The 18,989-nt window shown below is 43.2% G+C and overlaps 1 protein-coding gene across 1 annotated transcript; it reads right to left on the bottom strand.

Moving 5' to 3' along the window:
• Nucleotides 1–4,784: 4,784 nt before the first annotated feature.
• Nucleotides 4,785–17,948, bottom strand: ARL13A (ADP ribosylation factor like GTPase 13A). The gene is made up of 10 exons (XM_004777166.2): nucleotides 17,801–17,948; nucleotides 15,912–15,984; nucleotides 15,465–15,535; nucleotides 9,730–9,979; nucleotides 8,667–8,772; nucleotides 7,953–8,140; nucleotides 7,243–7,333; nucleotides 6,967–7,144; nucleotides 5,467–5,553; nucleotides 4,785–5,251 (listed from the first exon to the last, which is right to left on the bottom strand). The coding sequence occupies exons 2-10, from the start codon at nucleotides 15,968–15,970 to the stop codon at nucleotides 5,244–5,246; spliced, it is 1,038 nt and encodes a 345-aa protein (XP_004777223.1). The 5' UTR covers nucleotides 15,971–15,984; nucleotides 17,801–17,948; the 3' UTR covers nucleotides 4,785–5,243.
• Nucleotides 17,949–18,989: the final 1,041 nt, after the last annotated feature.

The following is an 18,989-nucleotide window of genomic DNA, read 5'->3' as shown; positions in this document are numbered from 1 at the left end:
TTAAGGAGTACACTTGTGATGAGCACCGGATGATGTGTGGAAGTGTTAATTTACTGTATTGTGCACCAAAAACTATGTTTACTGGAATTAAAATAAAAATGGAAAAAACAAATTAAAACTGAAAATAAAAAGAGATCCAAATATATATGTTGTCTTAAACTCCCATCTTAGAGTTTGGTCAGCTAGGTGTTTGGAAGGAATTTTTCACTGTAGTGCTAAGCCTGAAGTGGTAATTTCATGCCCTGAACATGAGAGGAGTGGGAAGAATAAAGATCCAGCCCATTTTAAAGCACCGGGCCCCTTAGCACTCAGTTCCTTCTCTATTCCCTGGATCAAATGAACTGTGGCGTTAACTCCTGTTATCAGCTAAAAAGCAGGTGTTTGTGTAACCTAGGGTGACCAGATGACAATTTAAAAAGGTGTTGGTGGAGGGGGAGTGGAATCAGAAAGGACTGTGGCACTCTTTGTTCTCTTAGGTTCTTTTGGGATGAACTCTTCTATGTATGTTTTTCAGAGTTCTGATTAGCACGTGTACGTGCTGTTTTCTGTTTTGCTGTTTTCATTTAACATTTTACATTCTGCTTCCCACTTGCGCAGTGCATGTAATTGTCATCTTTAATGGCTGGGTAACATTCCATTGTATTGAATAGCATGATAGTTCTTAGGACTGGGCTCATTTCTCTAAGCAGATATAAAAGGCTTGCTGTTTCTTAGCACCAGAGGTCTATTTTAGTTCCTGGAAGTGGAGACTAGCATGAGCGTGGGATTGCGTGGGATTCTTGAGTCATCCTCACGCAGCACAGTTCGAGTGCTTTGTTAACATCACTCGGCCCACCACCACCCGAAAGCAGAGCCTCCTGGGCTCCCTGGACCTGAGCCGTGCACTTCAGAGGCATAGGGATGGAAATACAAGCCCCCCGACTCTCACAACCCCCAGCTGATACTATCTCTGTGCCAACAGCGGGAAGTTCTTGCTCCTTTCCCAATCAACTGGGATAGCTCCACCTGTTTCACATAGAGATAGGAGAGAAAAGGCAAGGAGAGTGGGAGGACGGATTATTAGAGCTAAAGATGTTAAGGTGCAGGTCAGAGGTGCCATAGCTAAGTTCTCTGAGGCACACCTGTGAAAAATGAAGTAGAATGGGATGATTTCCAGCCCTCACTCTCTATATGTCATTCCTGTCAGAAATCCCAGTTTGGGTCATCCAACAAAGGGTTAAATGGGGTTTGAGACAAAGCAGTGAATCCAGGCTTGATCTCTATGCCACCCAGGGCCAAGGGCATTTTATGGTTGAGAATGATAGTTGGCAAGATTCTCCTGAGAAGAGTGTTACATTCAGTGCGCTTGGTTAAATCTCACTAGTAGCAACTGCCTTGAAAATGAGTGATTCTAATCGGTTATTGGGAGGGAAGAGTGCTATTCAAAACACAACTGGTATGGCCCAAGCACCAAACACTCAAACAGTCAGGGATTTATGGCTATGTTGGCTACTACCGGTTTCCATGCTCTAATGCTAATTAATCCCTGTTCTTTCTGAACTCTTGCTGTGTACTCATTATATGACCTGTGTTCTGCAGATCGCACTGGATAGGATACCAGTATTGCTGACAGGGTACTCCTGGCAGGTAGAAACAACATATAAATGAAGAGTGGTGAGTAGATGCCAGGAGTTGAAAACCATTCTAAACAGAGGGACTCCCCCCACCCACCTGTGCATATTGAATTCTCTAGTCTGAAAACCTGGGCCTGTCCTGCCAGACAAAATCAACAAGTGCTCAGAGCCACGTGGGGCTTCTTGAATGATGGACCAAGGTCTTTTGCTCACAAGGTGCCTCTGAAATGGAGGCAAGCTTTAAAAGTCCTAGAGGAGGGAGGCCAAGACCCTGACAATGAAAGGAGAGAAACTCCTAAGGCAGCCACTTGTCTGAAAGAAAATTTGCCTCTGAGGGTCAAGAAACTATCCTTAAGCTAGGTCTTGGGCTGCCATGCTGAGGCATAGATTTGTAAGACCTCTTTGGCAGATCTGGATGTTCAAAGACAAGGATATGGGAGGCAGTGGTTAGCAGTGGTTATATAGTTACCCTAAATTCTCCATGCCCTTTTCACATTAGAATCCAAGGCATCTCTGTTTGGGTTGTTCTTTATAGAGCAGAGAATGCCTTTCCCAGAAGCGGGGGTGTAGCTGTCTAATGATCTAAGCTTCTCCCCTAATCATAATAATAGCCTCTAACATTTAATGAGCTACTTAATATGTGCCAGGCACTATGTGAAATATTTGTATGTGGATTTTCCCCTTTGATCCTGACAACAACTCTGTGAGGTAGGTACTCTTAATTCTGTCTTCCCGGGGGAAATTGCCAAGGTTACCCAGCTTGATATGGGATTTGGAAAGTACAGTAACAGCCTGCAGCAACAAAATTAAGATTCACTCAAAAAATAAATAGAGGTATGCAGGCTGTATTTGGGGGGATATTCTTGAAATAACTGTGATTGATGGATTCTATGTAAGAAAAATTCCATTGACGCTCAGGAACACATACATTGTACAAAGGGAAGCATGCCAATATACTGAAATGCAGATTTATCAGGCTGTTTCAACTTAAATTCCCCAACTTGCCCACATTCATCAGTAGCACTCCCGCCCCCTTTTAACCACACTTCCCTCTTGGCTGAGAAAGCATGCATACCTCATAAGCATACATGCTGTAAAGACAAATGTGAGTGATCCAGTTTTCTTAAGAACCCAAGTTTGTTGAATTACATTTCCTGTTTAATAAAACTCATCTTCAGTAGAGCTATTTGCTGACTTGCTGGGTGAGAATGATTGTCAACAGAATTCTCCAGTGACATTTATTAGGCAAGTTGGAGGAAAGTAGGTGGGTCGAGAGTGGCCATGGAAGACCCAAGGAGGAAGCTGTATATTTGGACTAGAAAGATACAGTACTGGTTTGGGCACACAGGAGATGTGGATTTTTTTTTAATATTTTATTTATTTATTTATTTGTCAGAGAGAGAGAGAGAGAGAGTGAGGGAGAATACAAGCAGGCAGGGCGGCAGGCAGAGGCAGAGAGAGAAGCAGGCTCCCCACTGACCAGGGAGCCTGATGCAGGACTCCATCCCAGGACTCTGGGATCATGACCTGAGCTGAAGGCAGCCACTTAACCAACTGAGCCACCCAGGCGTCCCAGGAGATGTGGATTTTAAGAGCAGCTCTGTCAATGGTCAGCTGTGCAATCTTGAGCAAGTCACTTAACATATCTGTACCCTAGACTTCTCATCTATTTAACAACTGAGGTTGGACTAGAGGCTCTGTAAGGTTACTTCCAGCTCTATGACTAATAGGCTGAGCCTCAGTCAGAAGCCTATCAAACATCCACAAGTGGGGGGCACCTGGGTGGCTCAGTCAGCTGGGTGTCTTCCTTCTGCTCAGGGTATGATCTCGGGGTCCTGGGACTGAGCCCCGTGTTGGGTTCCCTGCTCAGCCGGGAATCTGCTTGTCCTTCGCCCTCTGCCCCTCCCCCCTCTCATTTTCTCTCTCTCTCTCAAATAAATAAAATCTTAAAAAAAAAAAAAAGATTCAGGGGTGCCTGGGTGGCTCGGTTGGTTAAGCATCTGCCATTGGCTCAGGTCATGATCCCTGGGGCTGGGATCAAGCCCTGCATGGGACTCCCTGCTTAGTGGGGAGCCTGCTTCTCCCTCTCCCTCTGCCTGCTGCTCCCCCTGCTTGTGCTCTCTCTGTCAAATAAATAAAAGAATAAATTTTTTTTTTAAAAAGATCCAGAAGGTGCCTCGGGTGGTTCTTTCAGAGATAAGACCATATGTAATGCATAATAACAAATGATGCAGGCTTAGACAGTGTCAGGCAGTCTAGGTGGGGTTGTAAGACTGATCATTCTGTGCAAGGTTTCTATCCTTCAGAAACAATTAGGGGCTAGTTGAGGGAGCATAAGGTAAGAGTTAAGAGCATGGGTTCTGGAGTTGGATCTTAGTTTGAAAACCAGTTCTGCCACTTCCTCATGGGTGCCCTGGGACAAATTATTTGACCTCGCTGAATGTCAGTTCCTGCTTCTGTAAGATGACAAAAGCAATACTATGTAAGCACTTAGCCCAGCACCTGGCCAAACAGAAGTACTCAGTCACCACATCTGCCACAGCTATTGGTGTGCTTATCCCTATCTAAGTTAATTCTCCTGACTTGGGCATGGCTACACTTCACTTTTCCTCGATGTAGCTTTTCCTTTCTGCATGGAATCTGAGAAGAGCATAAACAAATCTTTCTGGCCAGCCACCTTCTCTAGAGTCAGATCTGGATTCAAATCCCTGCTCTGCTTCTTACAGGGTGTGGGACCTCAGGCAAGTCATTTAACTTGTCTGCTCCTTAGCTCCTGCATTTGGGAAAATGCAGGTGGGTCTACCGCCCACCCTTAAGGATTGTTGTGCATAAGATGATGAATGTGAAGAACTTAGGCCTGTGCCTAAGGCCTGAGGTCCAGAAGGCACCCGATCAATGTGGTGAAAGTAATAGTTGTAGGAATAGTAAATACTACCACCACCTTCCTTGGGATTATCAGAGGGTTGAATGTGTACAAGCTCATACAGTATTTGCATACCTAACCCAAGTGTTGGGAGAGGCAGCCATTGCCGTTTCTTGGAGCAATAGTGAGGGAATTGTTGTCACAGGCTCCACAGACTATGGCTGGGCATTTAAAACCAAGATGTGTTTTTGTTTTTGTTTTTTTCTGGATGCATGACAAAATGATTCAGCAGGACACAGTTCTCAGCAGCGAAGTTCTTTTTATTTCTACCAGTCCCCTTACACCCAAGAACCTCAGGGGCGGAGAATGGAATTCTAACCTGACCCTTTACTTCTAAGGCTCAATTTCAGTTGGTCACCCATGACTTATTGTTCATGGGCTTCATGAGGAGCACCCAGGGGCAGAGACGTGACATCTCTGTTCTTCTTTGCCAAAAGTCATCTTCGTTCTCAAATGGATGCCGCCTAACTTTTCTTGAGCCTCTTGGGGCAGGTGTAAGCTTCACTTGACAGATGGTAGGAACAATGGGAGTCCACAGGGATGTGATGTTAAAGTAGGTAAACTTGTAGGTAGGGGGGACTTTAGTGGTATTAACAAATAGAAATGAAAAAACTGAGCAGTCCTGATGGTTCTTAGAGATGAGCCTATTTACTGAGGGAATGATAGGAGATTTTTTTTTCCCCTCCATTTTTCTCTTTTGTACTCTGTTAAAAGTCTGATAAGAGAAAGAAAACAGTGAGTCACTGCAAAGTGAAGCTAAGCACCAGGTTTCCTGTCCTTCCCAGATCACTCCCGGTTGGGAGGGTGTTGGCCCCTACACCCTACAGTGGTGTAGACAGCATCCCTCCAGACACCTGCCCTCTGCCCTGGCCTCATACTTTCAATCAGTCTTGCCCTCTTCCCTCTCCCCTTCATATAAGGAATACTAACCACAGGATCCAAAGGCTTCTCCACAGGGATTTTCCAGTAACATCTCTTCTGTGTCCCATGTCTCCAGTATTTTTTTTGCCTTGGGTTCTGAGATTATAGAAATGAAAAATGAATTTCAGTTTTAGACAGAGATTTAGGGGTAATTCCTCACATCTAGAAAAACACTTCCTCTGCATGTCTACCAGATTTCTTCCACTCAGCTCTCATTCTCACCCCTTGTCCCCGGAGCAGTACCTTTCTCCTTCTTAGTGGCCCTGGCCAAGGCTAGGCCCCTCTGTATGGGTAGAACAACCCAAGGCTTTGGCGTGGCCTGAAGGGCTAGATCCCTTGGAGAGCAGAGGTGACATAATATTGACAGTTGACCATCATGGACAGTGGGGTCCCAAGAAACACTGGAAAGGAGTGGCCATTAACAACAATGGGCCTTCAAGGTCTCACAGGGTTTTTTTTTTTTTTTTTAATGCCTTTATTGTTTTGGGAATGATTGTATATGCTTATTAGAAAAACTAGAATTTCCAAAAAACCATACATCCAGAGAAAGTCACCTAGGCCTTTTACTCCTCAAAATCACCTAGTATCTCACCCCTAGATAAAACCACTGCTGTTTTGATGATTTCCCTTCATATATTTTGTGCATGTGTACATATCATGCTGAACATGCTAGACTGATTTACCATTTTCTCTAGCAAAATATCAGGCTATGGAAAACTTTCCATGTCAGTAAATATTATGCCAATAATATTATGTCAACATTATGCCTTGTAATGTCTGCATAGTATTCGATTGTATGAATGCACCATAATTTATTTAGCCATTTCCCACTATTAGTCCTTTAGCTTGTTTCCAACTTTTAGCTGTTGTACACAATATTGGGTTTCCATATTTTTAAAAAATATTTTATTTATTTATTTGACAGATCACAAGTAGGCAGAGAGGCAGGTAGAGAGAGAGAGAGAGGAGGAAGCAGGCTCCCTGCTGAGCAGAGAGCCCGACACGAGGCTCGATCCCAGGACCCCAGGAACACGACCGGAGCCAAAGGCAGAGGCCTTAACCCCCACTGAGCCACCCAGGCACCCGGGTTTCCACATTTTTAATGTGGAATACACACACACAACTTTAAGTGGAATGTGTGTATATGTATATGTATACACACATACACACACATACATATTGAGAGAGGGAGACAGACAACCAAACTACTCACCATAAAGTTTGTATCAATTTGTACTTCCACCACTGGAAATCATAACCTTTAAGATAACCTGATAGCTGTGCAAAGATCTTGTGTCAGCCAGTGCTGGAGTGCTGGGAGATCTTACTGGGCTACCAGAGGGTAGTCCCCAAGCACACTCCCTCTACCTCACCTGCTTCTTCTACCCACCAACCTTAGTATGAGAAAAGAGTTTCCAACTCAAAATAGGAATACTCTTTTATAAATTATGAGAGAAGGCCTATATTTTCTTTTCTATCTTTTCTAACTAACCACTGGTCCAGCTTTACCTTCAAAAAGATCATTGACAATTGGAGCTGGGGGCTGCAAGTCATCACTTTGATTGTAGCAAAGCTCAGTAGTGTTCCGAGTTTTGTTTCCTCCAGAACATTCACCTTCCTCCATGGGTTCATCTAAAGCAAACGTTACTGATATATTCTTTTTAGGCCTTAATCTTATACCTTCTTTCTGTACAGCAAGAAGATGGAGGGGAGAAAAAAGTCAGTTTTTGCTCTAACAGTTCAGGGATTGGTCCCTGGGGCAGTAATATTTAAAGAGCCACTTACCTGTAGGATTGGCTTTAGGGGCCTAACTTCCACTGAGTGTTGTCCTAGATGATGTCTTTTTTCTTTGGACAGTCCCATCCTGGTAGCAAAGCTGGGGAAGAGAGGAAAGACAGAGCAATAGCAAAATAGACACACTTCAGCCTCCTCAATTGGATGTAGCTATGACCCCATCCCTGCTATATGCCTTTGGACATTGGAGAGAAAGACAGAGCAAGAGGACATTTAGGTCTTTTATTCTTCAAAACCTTAATCAACTCCTGTTCTTCTTTTCATTTTTCTTCTTTTCCATATTCCTGTTGTCCCTCATCTTTCCTAATTATTGGGAGGAACAGAGAACTTAAAGCAGAGAATGTAGGGTAGATTTACAACTCTTCGCCACAGAATGTTTCAATCAGCTTCTTAAGGAGCTCATGTTCTTTTCTCCTCTGTGTGGCAAACCAGGCAACAGGAACCCTGTTTTGTAGATGCTCTAATACCGATAGGTTTGGCTTTAACTTTCTACAATGCATTCCACTAACATGAGGGGAGGGGAGGTCTAACAACTTTGGAGTGTTCATGGTCATTGCCCTAGCCCCATTTGGGCCAACTGATCTGGAAACACTTGCTCAGCATAGCGCAGAATCCAAACGCCACCCAGACCTCCCTGCATACACTGAAGACTGACTCCTGCATCTGTTCTTATTAGTACACCTAATAGAGGCGCTCAGTACCTGTCTGATGAGCATCTTTCCCCAGAGCCTCTGGTGCCCTTGGAGGTTGGGATGCTCAAGGTGAGTGCCTGTTGACGAGTACACAGCTCATCATACTTATCCCCAATGGCAGCTAATAGCCAGCGCAGCCCTTCAATTATGGGCTGATGGTTCCTTCTTTGTACGTTTTTGATGGCTGAACAGGGTTCCTGTGACAGAAAGAGAAGAGAAAGGACTGGAACCCTTGAACCCAAAGTCCGAATTATTCTCAGCCAAGAGTAGAGGTACCCTTAATCTCTGCTATGCCTATAGAGGCTCTCAGACTTCCTAGGAGATACCCAGGACCCACCCCTGAGAAGGTAAACGAAAAGAGAAGAGTTAAGGTCCTTTAATAAAGTGATTTTGGTGTCATGTCCTGGATGCGTGACGTTGGGCAAGTCACTCATAGCCTCTGAGCCTTAGCTTTTTTGTCCATAAAATGAGGCTATTGAAACTTCCAATTGTACAGAGCTATTTTGAAGGCCTAATGAGAAAACAGATGTGAAAGTGTCTTAAGAATGCATTATTTACTGTCAGCGTTGAGTCAGAAATCATCACTGTAGATGTTGTCTGTGGGGGAGAGGCTTTGCCTGAGACCCAGCAGATGGGGCTGATTATGGAATGGGCCAGGGAATGCATCAGCTGGGCTCAAGAGGGTGAGAGGGAAGCGGGGGAAGAAGGGGAGTTGATACTTACCACTCGGCACAGGGACTTGTTCTCATTCACTAGCCTTTCTAGGAGTAGATATTCAATAATATCACAAGGTAGGAGGGCATCCTTCTTGTCTTGTTTGTTTGCCAGGCTAGAACATGGCATAGGAGAGAGGAAGGGAAGAGAAGAGGAAGAGTGTAACAGAAATTGAGGCCAAGGGCAAGCAAAGGGAAGGAGGCGGAGAACCAATTAAATCTAGTACAACTACTGTATATCCAGGATCTTGCTTTAAAAACATAAACAATGGGGGGGGGCATCTGGGTGGCTCAGTGGGTTAAGCCTCAGCCTTCAGTTCAGGTCATGATCCCAGGGTCCTGGGATGGAGCCCCTAGTCAGGCTCTCCGCTCAGCAGGGAGCCTGCTTTCCCCTCTCCCTCTGCCTGCCTGTCTGCCTACTTGTGCACTCGCTCGCGCTCTCTCTCTCTCTCTCTGTCAAATAAAAAAATAAATAAATAAAATCTTTAAAAAAAAAACAAACATAACCAATGGGATGAGGCAGAAATGTTTCTAGCCAACTCTAAGTGGAGAAAAGAAGAGGACAGATAATTTGAATTCAAGATAATCCCCTGGCCTAACTTCTCTCTTCCTCTACTCTGTGCCATCAAACTTGAATTAGAATGGCTAACTGGGATATGAATAGAATTGGAGTTTTTAACACACCCTCCCAACCTCTGTTCAGGCTTGAATTGGGGGTACTAATGAGGAATGAAAAAAACAAAAAAGGAGTGGGGGAAGGGTGAGGAATGATGGGCCACCAGAATTGCCACCCTGGAATAAATGCTAGTTATATAACTCTTGGGTAGTTGGTGAGACGAGGAGTCCATTAATATCAATTACACAAAACAGGAGTTGTTTTCTGCCACCTTCTCAGGGTCAGAGACGGAAAGTGGCTTTTGAAAACTGACCCCAGAGGACTGGCCCACTTCCTTTCACTGAGTTGAAGGGAAGAGGAGGTCACACTGGGTGTGACAAAGGGACCACCCTTCCTGCCTACTTCTCTTCTGAGGATACATGGGAAAGGGGAATTGGGCACAAAAGTGTAGGCTTACAGTAGGAGAGGTTTCCCTGCCACTCTTTTATCAGCCAGCAGATGTGTCAAGATGATCTTCACTTCTTGCATGCGGCCTAAGTCACTGGAATCCAGGACAAAAACAAGTCCATGTGCCTGTGCATAGTAGTTTGGCCAGATTTCTCGGCCCTTCATGTCTCCATTCAGGTCATAGATGGAAACTTCATACTCATCCAGCAAGAGTGTAATCAGTTCAGGTTTCATACAATTGTCCATTCTACTGGGAAGTACTAGCAACCACAAAGCAAGGGAATAGAGTTAGACATAAGAATTTGGTTAGCAATGATCTGAACCTTGACCAGAGCCTGCTCTGTGGAATCCAAATGAGGCATCTTGCCATTCTGCTCACACTCATGGATTCATCTTCCTCAGCCAGCACGTGGTCATGCTACCCTTTCCTGGCTCACTAGCCTTCAGTGAATACCCACTGCTCCCAGGATAGAATACTGGCCCCTTTGCCTCCTAACCTGCCAGACCTGACTGGTCTGACAGAGACCCTGCTACACAACCAGTTTCTGCCTCCCTCTGCTCCTTGGCTCGTGTTCTTCCCATGCCACAAGAATGCCATGCTCTGTTTTGCCCTGGGCCTTCACAACATGCTATTCCCACCGCTTAGAACACTTTCCCACTACTCTCTGTTTGCTTAGTGCCTTTAAAAAAATACATCAATTTAGGGGCATCTGGGTGGCTCAGTGTGTTGAGCCTCTGCCTTCAGCTCGGGTCATGGTCTCAGGGTCCTGGGATTGAGCCCCACATTGGGCTCTCTGCTCAGCAGGGGGCCTGCTTTCCCCCTTCTCTTTGCCTGCCTCTCTGCCTACTTGTGATCTCTCTCTGTCAAATAAATAAATAAATAAAATCTTTTAAAAATATATCAGTTTAGATCGTGTTGCCTCTAGGAATTTTTCCCTAACTCACACCATCATCTGCCAGTCTAGACAAGGTGCCTTTCTTCTAGGCTTACCACTCACAGCACATATTAGTGTTATAAAGTCTATGATTTTGTTATCTGAGTTCTAAACTACAACAGGACAGGAACCCTTTCAGTTCTGTTCACCGTTGTATTCGTGATGCTGAGCACAGAAGCTGGCACATAGCTGGCAGAACAGATATTTGTTGAATGAATTTTGGTGAATGAATGAACGAACGAATGAATGAACAAGGGGCCCTTTTCTCCCAGCCTTTCCTCAAGGCCTACCTCAAGTACCACTTTTTTTTAGGAAGCCTCTCTGACCTGTCCAGTTCTCATTTCTCTCGCTCTTATTGAGCATGTGGTCTAGTGAACTGGTTCTTAACCTCATTCTGTGCGTATCCTGTCTTCCCAACTAAAATGTAAGCTCTGTCAGGGAGGGGCTCTGCATTACCTTACATATAGAAGGTACTCAAAAAATGTTTATGGTGCCTATTACTGTGGATGAAAATATGAAGTCGTCTTCCTCATCTCCTCCAAGAAACCATTCCAAACTCAGATGCATTTACTGTTTCAAGGCTATGGCCAGGGCATAGAATCCCATAGAATGTTCCATACCTCTTTCAGCCCCATAGAAATGCAGTTCAAAACGACAGTTTTATACACATTGCATTCTTTTGAACTCACAGTCCAAACTGGCTCACTCCCCACATTAGTAGTAAAATGATTTTATAGATTCTCTATACTCATACCTGGGAGTTTTAACACCAGAATCAGCAGCTTTTTATTTATATATAGTCTTAGATCTATCTATGACACTTTCCATGGGATTGCCAGAACGAGTCATTTAGCTGAGATATTAGTAAGATGCTTTCAAATCTTCGGAAATGTATGACTATACACATATTTACGTGTGTGTGTGTATAATATATATATAATCTATATTATATTATCTATATAATATATATTATTACATTTTCATGTTAGTCAATGATCTTTTTAATTATAGTTTTCAGATAACATAGTTTTCAGTCACAACTTTGATATGGCATTTGCTATGTATTAGATTACTTAAAAATCGTTAGTAAATAGGTTGAAATTCCACAGGTAATTTTTAAATCTTATTTCCTGCACCCAGGCAAGACATTTTTTAAAAGAAATTTTTTAAAATATTTATTTATTTATTTGAGAGAGAATGAGTGAGAGAGAGCATGAGAAAGGAGAAGGTCAGAGGGAGAAGCAGACTCCCCAAGGAGCTAGGACCCCGATGCAGGACTCGATCCTGGAAGTCTGGGATCATGACCTGAGCCAAAGGCAGTCGCTTGACCAACTGAACCACCCAGGTGCCCTAGGCAAGATTTATATCATTTTTTTCTCTGTCAGAGCAAAACATTTTCCCTAGTTTTTTTTTTTTTCTTTTTACTTGAAACGTTACCAGTTCCTTCCATAATGCAATCTATTGTTGGTGAACCTTAGAAGACATGAGAAGTTGTTTCCTGATAATTTAAATTTCTTTTATTTCTGCTATTAATTTGTAAACTCTCTGAGGACAGGCACTGAGTCTAATTTATCTCTACATTTTTTAAAAAGATTTTATTTATTCATTTGACAGGCAGAGATCACAAGTAGGCAGAGAGGCAGGCAGAGAGAGAGGAAGGGAAGTAGGCTCCCTGCTGAGCAGAGAGCAGGAGTCGGGGCTCAATCCCAGGACCCTGAGATCATGACCTGAGCCGAAGGCAGAGGCTTTAACCCACTCAGCCACCCAGGCTCGCCTGTATCTACATTCTTTTTTTTTTATAATTTTTTATTTTTTATAAACATATATTTTTATCCCCAGGGGTACAGGTCTGTGAATCACCAGGTTTACACACTTCACAGCACTCACCAAAGCACATACCCTCCCCAATGTCCATAATCCCACCCCCTTCTCCCAAACCCCCTCCCCCCAGCAACCCTCAGTTTGTTTTGTGAGATTAAGAGTCACTTATGGTTTGTCTCCCTCCCAATCCCATCTTGTTTCATTTTAAAGCACAGTCTGTGGACTCTGATTCAGAGATACATAGAGGTGATCGTGAAGTCCTACTTTATACCAAATAAATCAGAACCTCTATGTTTGGGACCAGGCATTTGCATGTTTAATTCCTATAGTGAAGAAAATCCCCAGGTGATTTTTCTGTACTTTTAAGCTTGAGACTCACAGCCTTAGAGAGCAATGAAACTCATGCCTGTTGTGTCTCAGCATCCTCTGATGTGCTTGTTAAGATTTTGTATCTGTGGGCCCACCCAGACCAAAGTGTCTGAACCTCCAGGCACCTGAGTCAATAGGTGTGAAATCCCCCCAGGTGATTCTGAGTTTAGGCTCTCAGTACTCAAAGGATCACCTGTGGAGCTTTTAAACCCTGTGACAGTAGGCCTCATTCTTTAAAGGTTTGATGCCACAGATCTGGATTGGGGCTTAAACATTTTTTTAAAAGCTCCCCAGGTAATTGAAAGCTATTGCTGGATTTGAGAGGCACTGCTCTAAATGCCCTCATTTAGGGCAGCTGCCCATGCTCATGTTTGGGTTTCTTGCCCCCATGAGACCATGCCAGGCAGAACAGTTATAGTGAATGGTGTCATTGATAATAATGGCTTATATCCCAAAAATATTTTGTAGCTGGTATCTTCAAATGTTCACACAAGTTAGAACTTGTAGATTGAAATTTCCTTCCTAGGTTATTGTTTGTTCTTGGCAATCATAAACATCTGCAGGAGCAGGGGAGGCAAGCTATTGCATTTTGGGTACTAGATTAACTCTGGTTGTCCTGCATGGCCAAAGATGGCCCTCAACAGCCTTCAGATTGTGACATCAGTGACACTTTGCTTCTTCACCATTCAAAACTATTCTTTGAATGAAGTCACAACCATCTACCTATTGGCTTAAGAAGCAGCCCCAAGGTAGTCACCAAGCACAAGGCAAGTTATACAGTAACACGTCAAATAGACTATAGGCTCTTTCCTTGAGGAATTAGAATGAAAAGCAGGCACGGTTCTCACAGACAAAATAGTACATGGCTAATTGCAAGATGAATGCTTCCCAAAGCTGGCTGGCCATCAGAAACACCTGGGAGATTTTATTTTTATTTTTTTTCTGGGGAGTTTTTAGAAAAGATAGATTCCCAGGACCCACCCAGACTGGATGGGAATCTGAGGCTGGGGCTGAGTTGGGGCTCTAAAAATTATCCCCACTTTCATCAGTAATCTTGTGACTTATCCTGGCTCCTTGATTTTCCTGCTACCCCTCACCTTTTTACCATTTCTGCCTATCAGAGAACTGGGAGAGGCAGTATGTCAAGTCTGCTGCCTATAAGGGGAAAAGACCAGGGAGGGGGAGGATGGAGAAGTTGTAAAGAGGCAGTATGTTGCCTGAGGAGAATGGGGGAGAACATTCCACAACTATTGAGTTCCTGCCCGAGGATACTAAAAGCACAGAGACTAAAAATACAGGGCTGAAAAGATCTGTTACTTCTCAAGAGGCTCACAGTCTAGGAGAAGGACTTACTATCATGCAGTGATGTCATAAGTGCAAGCTAGAAGAGGCACAGAATAGAGCAGGAGCTGAGGAAGGAGGCGCTGGGCATTAGGGATGGGGCCAAGTGTAGGCTTGTGTCTGATGGCATTTGATTAAGCAGTTAGGTAATGAAGTGGATGAATTTTTAGGTAGTGAGACAGCATGTACAGAGTGTGGGCATGTGAACTAGAATGCTATGATCATGGAGGAGTGGCAAATAATTTGTTTTGGCTTTATCAGGGGGCATATCAGAGAGGGCAAGAAAATGAAGCTGGAGAAGTCAAGGACCAAATCATGGAGGACCTTGCGTGCTGCTGAAGAATTTAAATTTTGTTTTGATCATAAAGGGGAAGCTTTGGTTTTGAGCAGGGAAGTGCCATGATCAGATTTTTGTATTAGATCCTTCAGGCAACTGTGTGCATTGAGAACTGGGGGGACAACTGGAGATGGCAAGATCAACCAGCAGGCAGTCACTGTAGTTCAAGGAGATTGATGCAGGCTTCCAGTAAACAAGTTGGCAGAGGAGTCAGATGAACCATTGCCTGTACTTTGCTGAGGGCCCAGGTTATGTAAAGCTCAGCCACATCATCACACCCCTTTTTCAGTTTTATACACTTAGATGGAGGTCATCCTATGCTGGGCTCCCTATTTGGCTGACCAGAAGTTAGATGGGTCTTCGCAACTAGAATAGTAGTTCCCTGAAATTCTGTATAACTATTGTTTGAAATGTCAAGGTATTAAACTGGAGATCTGGTATTAAGCGTGCATGCCTCTGAACTGACAACATCTCTCAAGCTCCAACCCTCTATATTAACTGTCACAAAGAGTTTCATGTTATTAAACTTCTTCATCATCCCACACTTGTCTCTGTTATCTAGACCAAATTCCACTTTAATTGAGTTCTGAAACTAGACACTGTTTGAAACATGCTATCCTTTATAATTGACTGCAGTACTTTACATAGTTTGAGCTCATTCATACTGACACTATGAGAGGACCTTCAATTAGGATGTCTTGTAAAGGGAGAGGTGACAGATATTACATAAACAGGCTAATTGTACCCGAGGACTGTGTGTGTAAGTGTGTGCGCACATGTGTGCGTGTGAGCGCGCGAGCGTTTGCATTGGGAAGTGATTATCTTCAAAAGATGGAACCTGACGGCCATGAAGTAAGGCTAGGAAGAAAGGAATGATTATTTAATTGGCCCGTGAGGATTATAGGAAACCTAAACCAGAATATAATACTCTTAATTCCTTACATCTTTGGAAAGCCTCCACAAGAACAGTTTTGCCTGAGTTGTCCAATCCAATGATAATGATGGTCACATTCCTGGAAATAGAAAAGAAAAATGAGCCAAAGCCTTAAAAAGCACTGTTAGTTCTTAGGGTAAACAAAGAATTCTATTCTTCATTGATGTTTGAGGCTCTGCCTATAGGAGTCTCAATGCATCTACCATAAAAAGCACAGCCAAGGTGGTGATAAGTGGCATGGGAACCCCTTCCTAAAGCCTCCAAGGATGCATTTATTCCCTGATTTACTTGCCTTATAGAATTGGCCATCCTCCCCAACCTTGCCTCCAATCTTGCAGACATTGCTTAATCACATTCCCTTACAATATATATCATGAAGATTCGTCCCTTGAGGGACTTCGGGCCAATACACTGGAGGGAATCGAATACGTCTAGAGAAATAATTGCAATATTACCTTCGTGTCTCTTCAGTTGTCTTTAGCCGAGACCAGCAAGAGGTCAGCAGCCGGAACATGATTCAGCTTGGTCCTTTAATATTAAGGGAAACAAATAAATGAAAAATCAGCCCCATTATTAACACTGAGCCTCAGTCATCTTAGGACTTCACAGGTGCTAATAAACAAAGTCTTAAGTCAGAAGTCCATAACTTCATGCTATCCAGCCTTGTCTACAAGTGTCACAGAGGGAGAAACTGGTAATTCTCAACTCCACTGGAAGGTACCTGCAAAGTGGGAGGAATTTCTTATTAAAGCAAACAACCATGGGCATGATAACACCAGTTATGGCCTGTCCCTTTAGCCATAGTTCATCAGTTAGGAATATCTCTGTTCAGTCCTGGGTGGGGATGGGGTATACAGCAAAACCTTGGAGAAGAACCAGCTTAGATTTTAAGAAGGACCTATTGGGAGACCCAAGTGACAACTATCCACTGGGCGTGGTTCTTTTATTGCTTTCTGCTTCAAATATGTATGTATTGATGACCCACTGTCATAGATTTCATGCAATTTCTAGAACTATAAGGGACCTTAGAGATCACCTAGTCTAACAGATTTCAAACATCAGTGAATATACCCCACTCTTTAAGATTCTAGGGAGCTGCATAAGCTCCCCTGGTGGTTTCAAAGTGCAATGATATTTGGAAGTGGTCACCTAAGTAAAAAGGGCAATTTAGACAATCACTTCAGTGTTTATCCATGTTGTAGTGTGAATTAGTATTTTGTTCCTTTTTCTGGTTGAATAATATTTTGCTGTGTGTATATACCACAATTTGTTTATCCATTCACCAGTTGATGGGCATTTGCATTGTTTCTACTTTTTGGATCGTATGAATAATGGTGCTGGTGTTTTCAGCTCTCTTGGGTCTATACCGAGTAGTGGAATTTCTGGGTCATATGATAACTCTATGTTTAACCTTTTAAACCTTTTTGAACCTTTTGAAGATGTGTCAGACTGTTTTCCAAAGTGGCGGCAACATTTTACTCTCCCACCAGCAGTGCAGATGATTTCCACTTTCTCCACATCCTCACCAACACTTATTGTTGTCTGTTTATAGCTATCCTAGTGGGTGTGAAGTGGTATCTGATTGTGGTTTTGATTTACATTTTCCTCTTGACTAATTATACTGGATCCCAGAACTGGGGGAAGTTCCCACTGAGTTAGTGAAACACTTCAACTGATACTTCAGATGGGCTTTGCCTAGCTACCTCATGAGCACAGGGCATGTCCAATTTATCAGTGGATAACGTAACAAGGTTCTGCAGAGTCAGTCCCTATTTTGGAGAATTGCCATTTCCAAATAGGGACTCACAGTTCATAGCACTACTTAGAGTACAGTTTATTCCCTAGGAAAATCGTTTGGTTCCCCATAAGGACCTCCTGGAGAATGGCTGTGGCTTATGCCTGATGAAAACGAAACCTTATATATGGCTTGTGATCAAATCCAGCCTTATTCCCACTTTGCTCCCGAAGCTGAAAAGACCTGGAGATTGAAAACACCAGAGCCTAATTATCTGGGTTCTGCAATAGCCATCTCCCTTTGAAATGAGACCAGTAGCAGCTTCATGTCTATGTCCTGATAACTGGCCAAGGTTCCTAGCTTGATCTCAGGTTCTCTGTACTTGTTAGTGTCACCAAGAAAAGTCAAACCGACATCACACAAGTCTTTCCTCAAGACCTCTAAAGAAGGTTAAATAGGATAACTGAGGAGGAAAACAACTGAGCCAGGGTTTAGTGGCTCATTTCTTTCATTTCCAGTGTCTTTCCTAAGTATCCTGGGATGAAATCACCTAAATTAAGCCTTCATATCTCTTTTCTGTAAATAGAGATAATGATATATTTTGCTTACCTTGAGGTGGTTAATTACTTATCTGATTAGAAGTTGGTTCTTTTTGGATGAAAGACATAAGATATGTAGAGTAATAGGAAGGTGTGTTGAGCTTTCTAGGCTTCTTGCCAGATTAATACAGCTCAGTTGCCTGCTTGTGAAGGGTATGGCGATGGCCTAACAATGGCTGTCAAGGCTCTGACATATCTATGGCAACTACTGCCTAGTTCATAGCAACCAAACCCACATCTTCCTACCTTACATGATTACAGCTAATTACTAAATGAACTTTTAGTCATCATAGTTTTTTTCCAGTTTACAAAGTATTTATATATTATACAAAGTGTTTTTTATACAAAGTAGATCTTTATTTATATAGAACTTAGTATGTGTCAGCCCTCATGTAAGTACATTATACATATTAACTCATTAATCCTTATTACAACATTGACAAAAAGTGGGGGCTGTCATTCCTACTTTTTGTAGATGAGGTTCACAACGAGATTAAATAATATTCCCAGGGCTACCCAGCTAGTACGTGATAAAGCCAGAATCCAAACCTGGATGTTCCAGCTTTAGAACCTGTATATTAGGTTAAGGGTCTCACAGGCTGTGTGAATGAGATGCTCTCAGGGACCACAGAAACTGCATCTGCTCTGGGCCTCTTTGTCTCTTCTGGCCAAACTGTTTTTTTACTTACTCTGTTTTTGGTGAACTTTTAAAAAGTAAACTTATTTTTTATTTATTTATTTTTATTTATTTTTTTAAGATTTTATTTATTTATTTGACAGAGAGAGATTACAAGTAGGCAGAGAGGCAGGCAGAGAGAGAGAGGAGGAAGCAGGCTCCCTGCTGAGCAGAGAGCCCGATGCGGAACTTGATCCCAGGACCCTGAGATCATGACCTGAGCCAAAGGCAGCAGCTTAACCCACTGAGCCACCCAGGCGCCCCTAAACTTTATTTTTTAAAAGATTTTATTTATTTATCTGACGAATAGAGATCACAAGTAGGCAGAGAGGCAGGCGGGGGATGGGGGAAAGCAGGCTCCCTGCTGAGCAGAGAGCCCGATGAGGGGCTTGATTCCAGGACCGTGGGATCATGACCTGAGCCCAAGGCAGAGGCTTAACACACTGAGCCACCCAGGCGCACCAGGATGGTTTTAGATAAACAGAAAAATCACAAAGATACTACAGAGATTGCCCATATACCC

This window comes from Mustela putorius, unplaced genomic scaffold, assembly GCF_011764305.1.
Source record: "Mustela putorius furo isolate JIRA1106 unplaced genomic scaffold, ASM1176430v1.1 tig00000842_pilon_pilon_pilon, whole genome shotgun sequence".
NCBI lineage: Eukaryota > Metazoa > Chordata > Mammalia > Carnivora > Mustelidae > Mustela > Mustela putorius.
The sequence above is the reverse complement of the archived record's forward strand: the minus strand, read 5'-3'. Positions and strand labels throughout refer to the sequence as shown.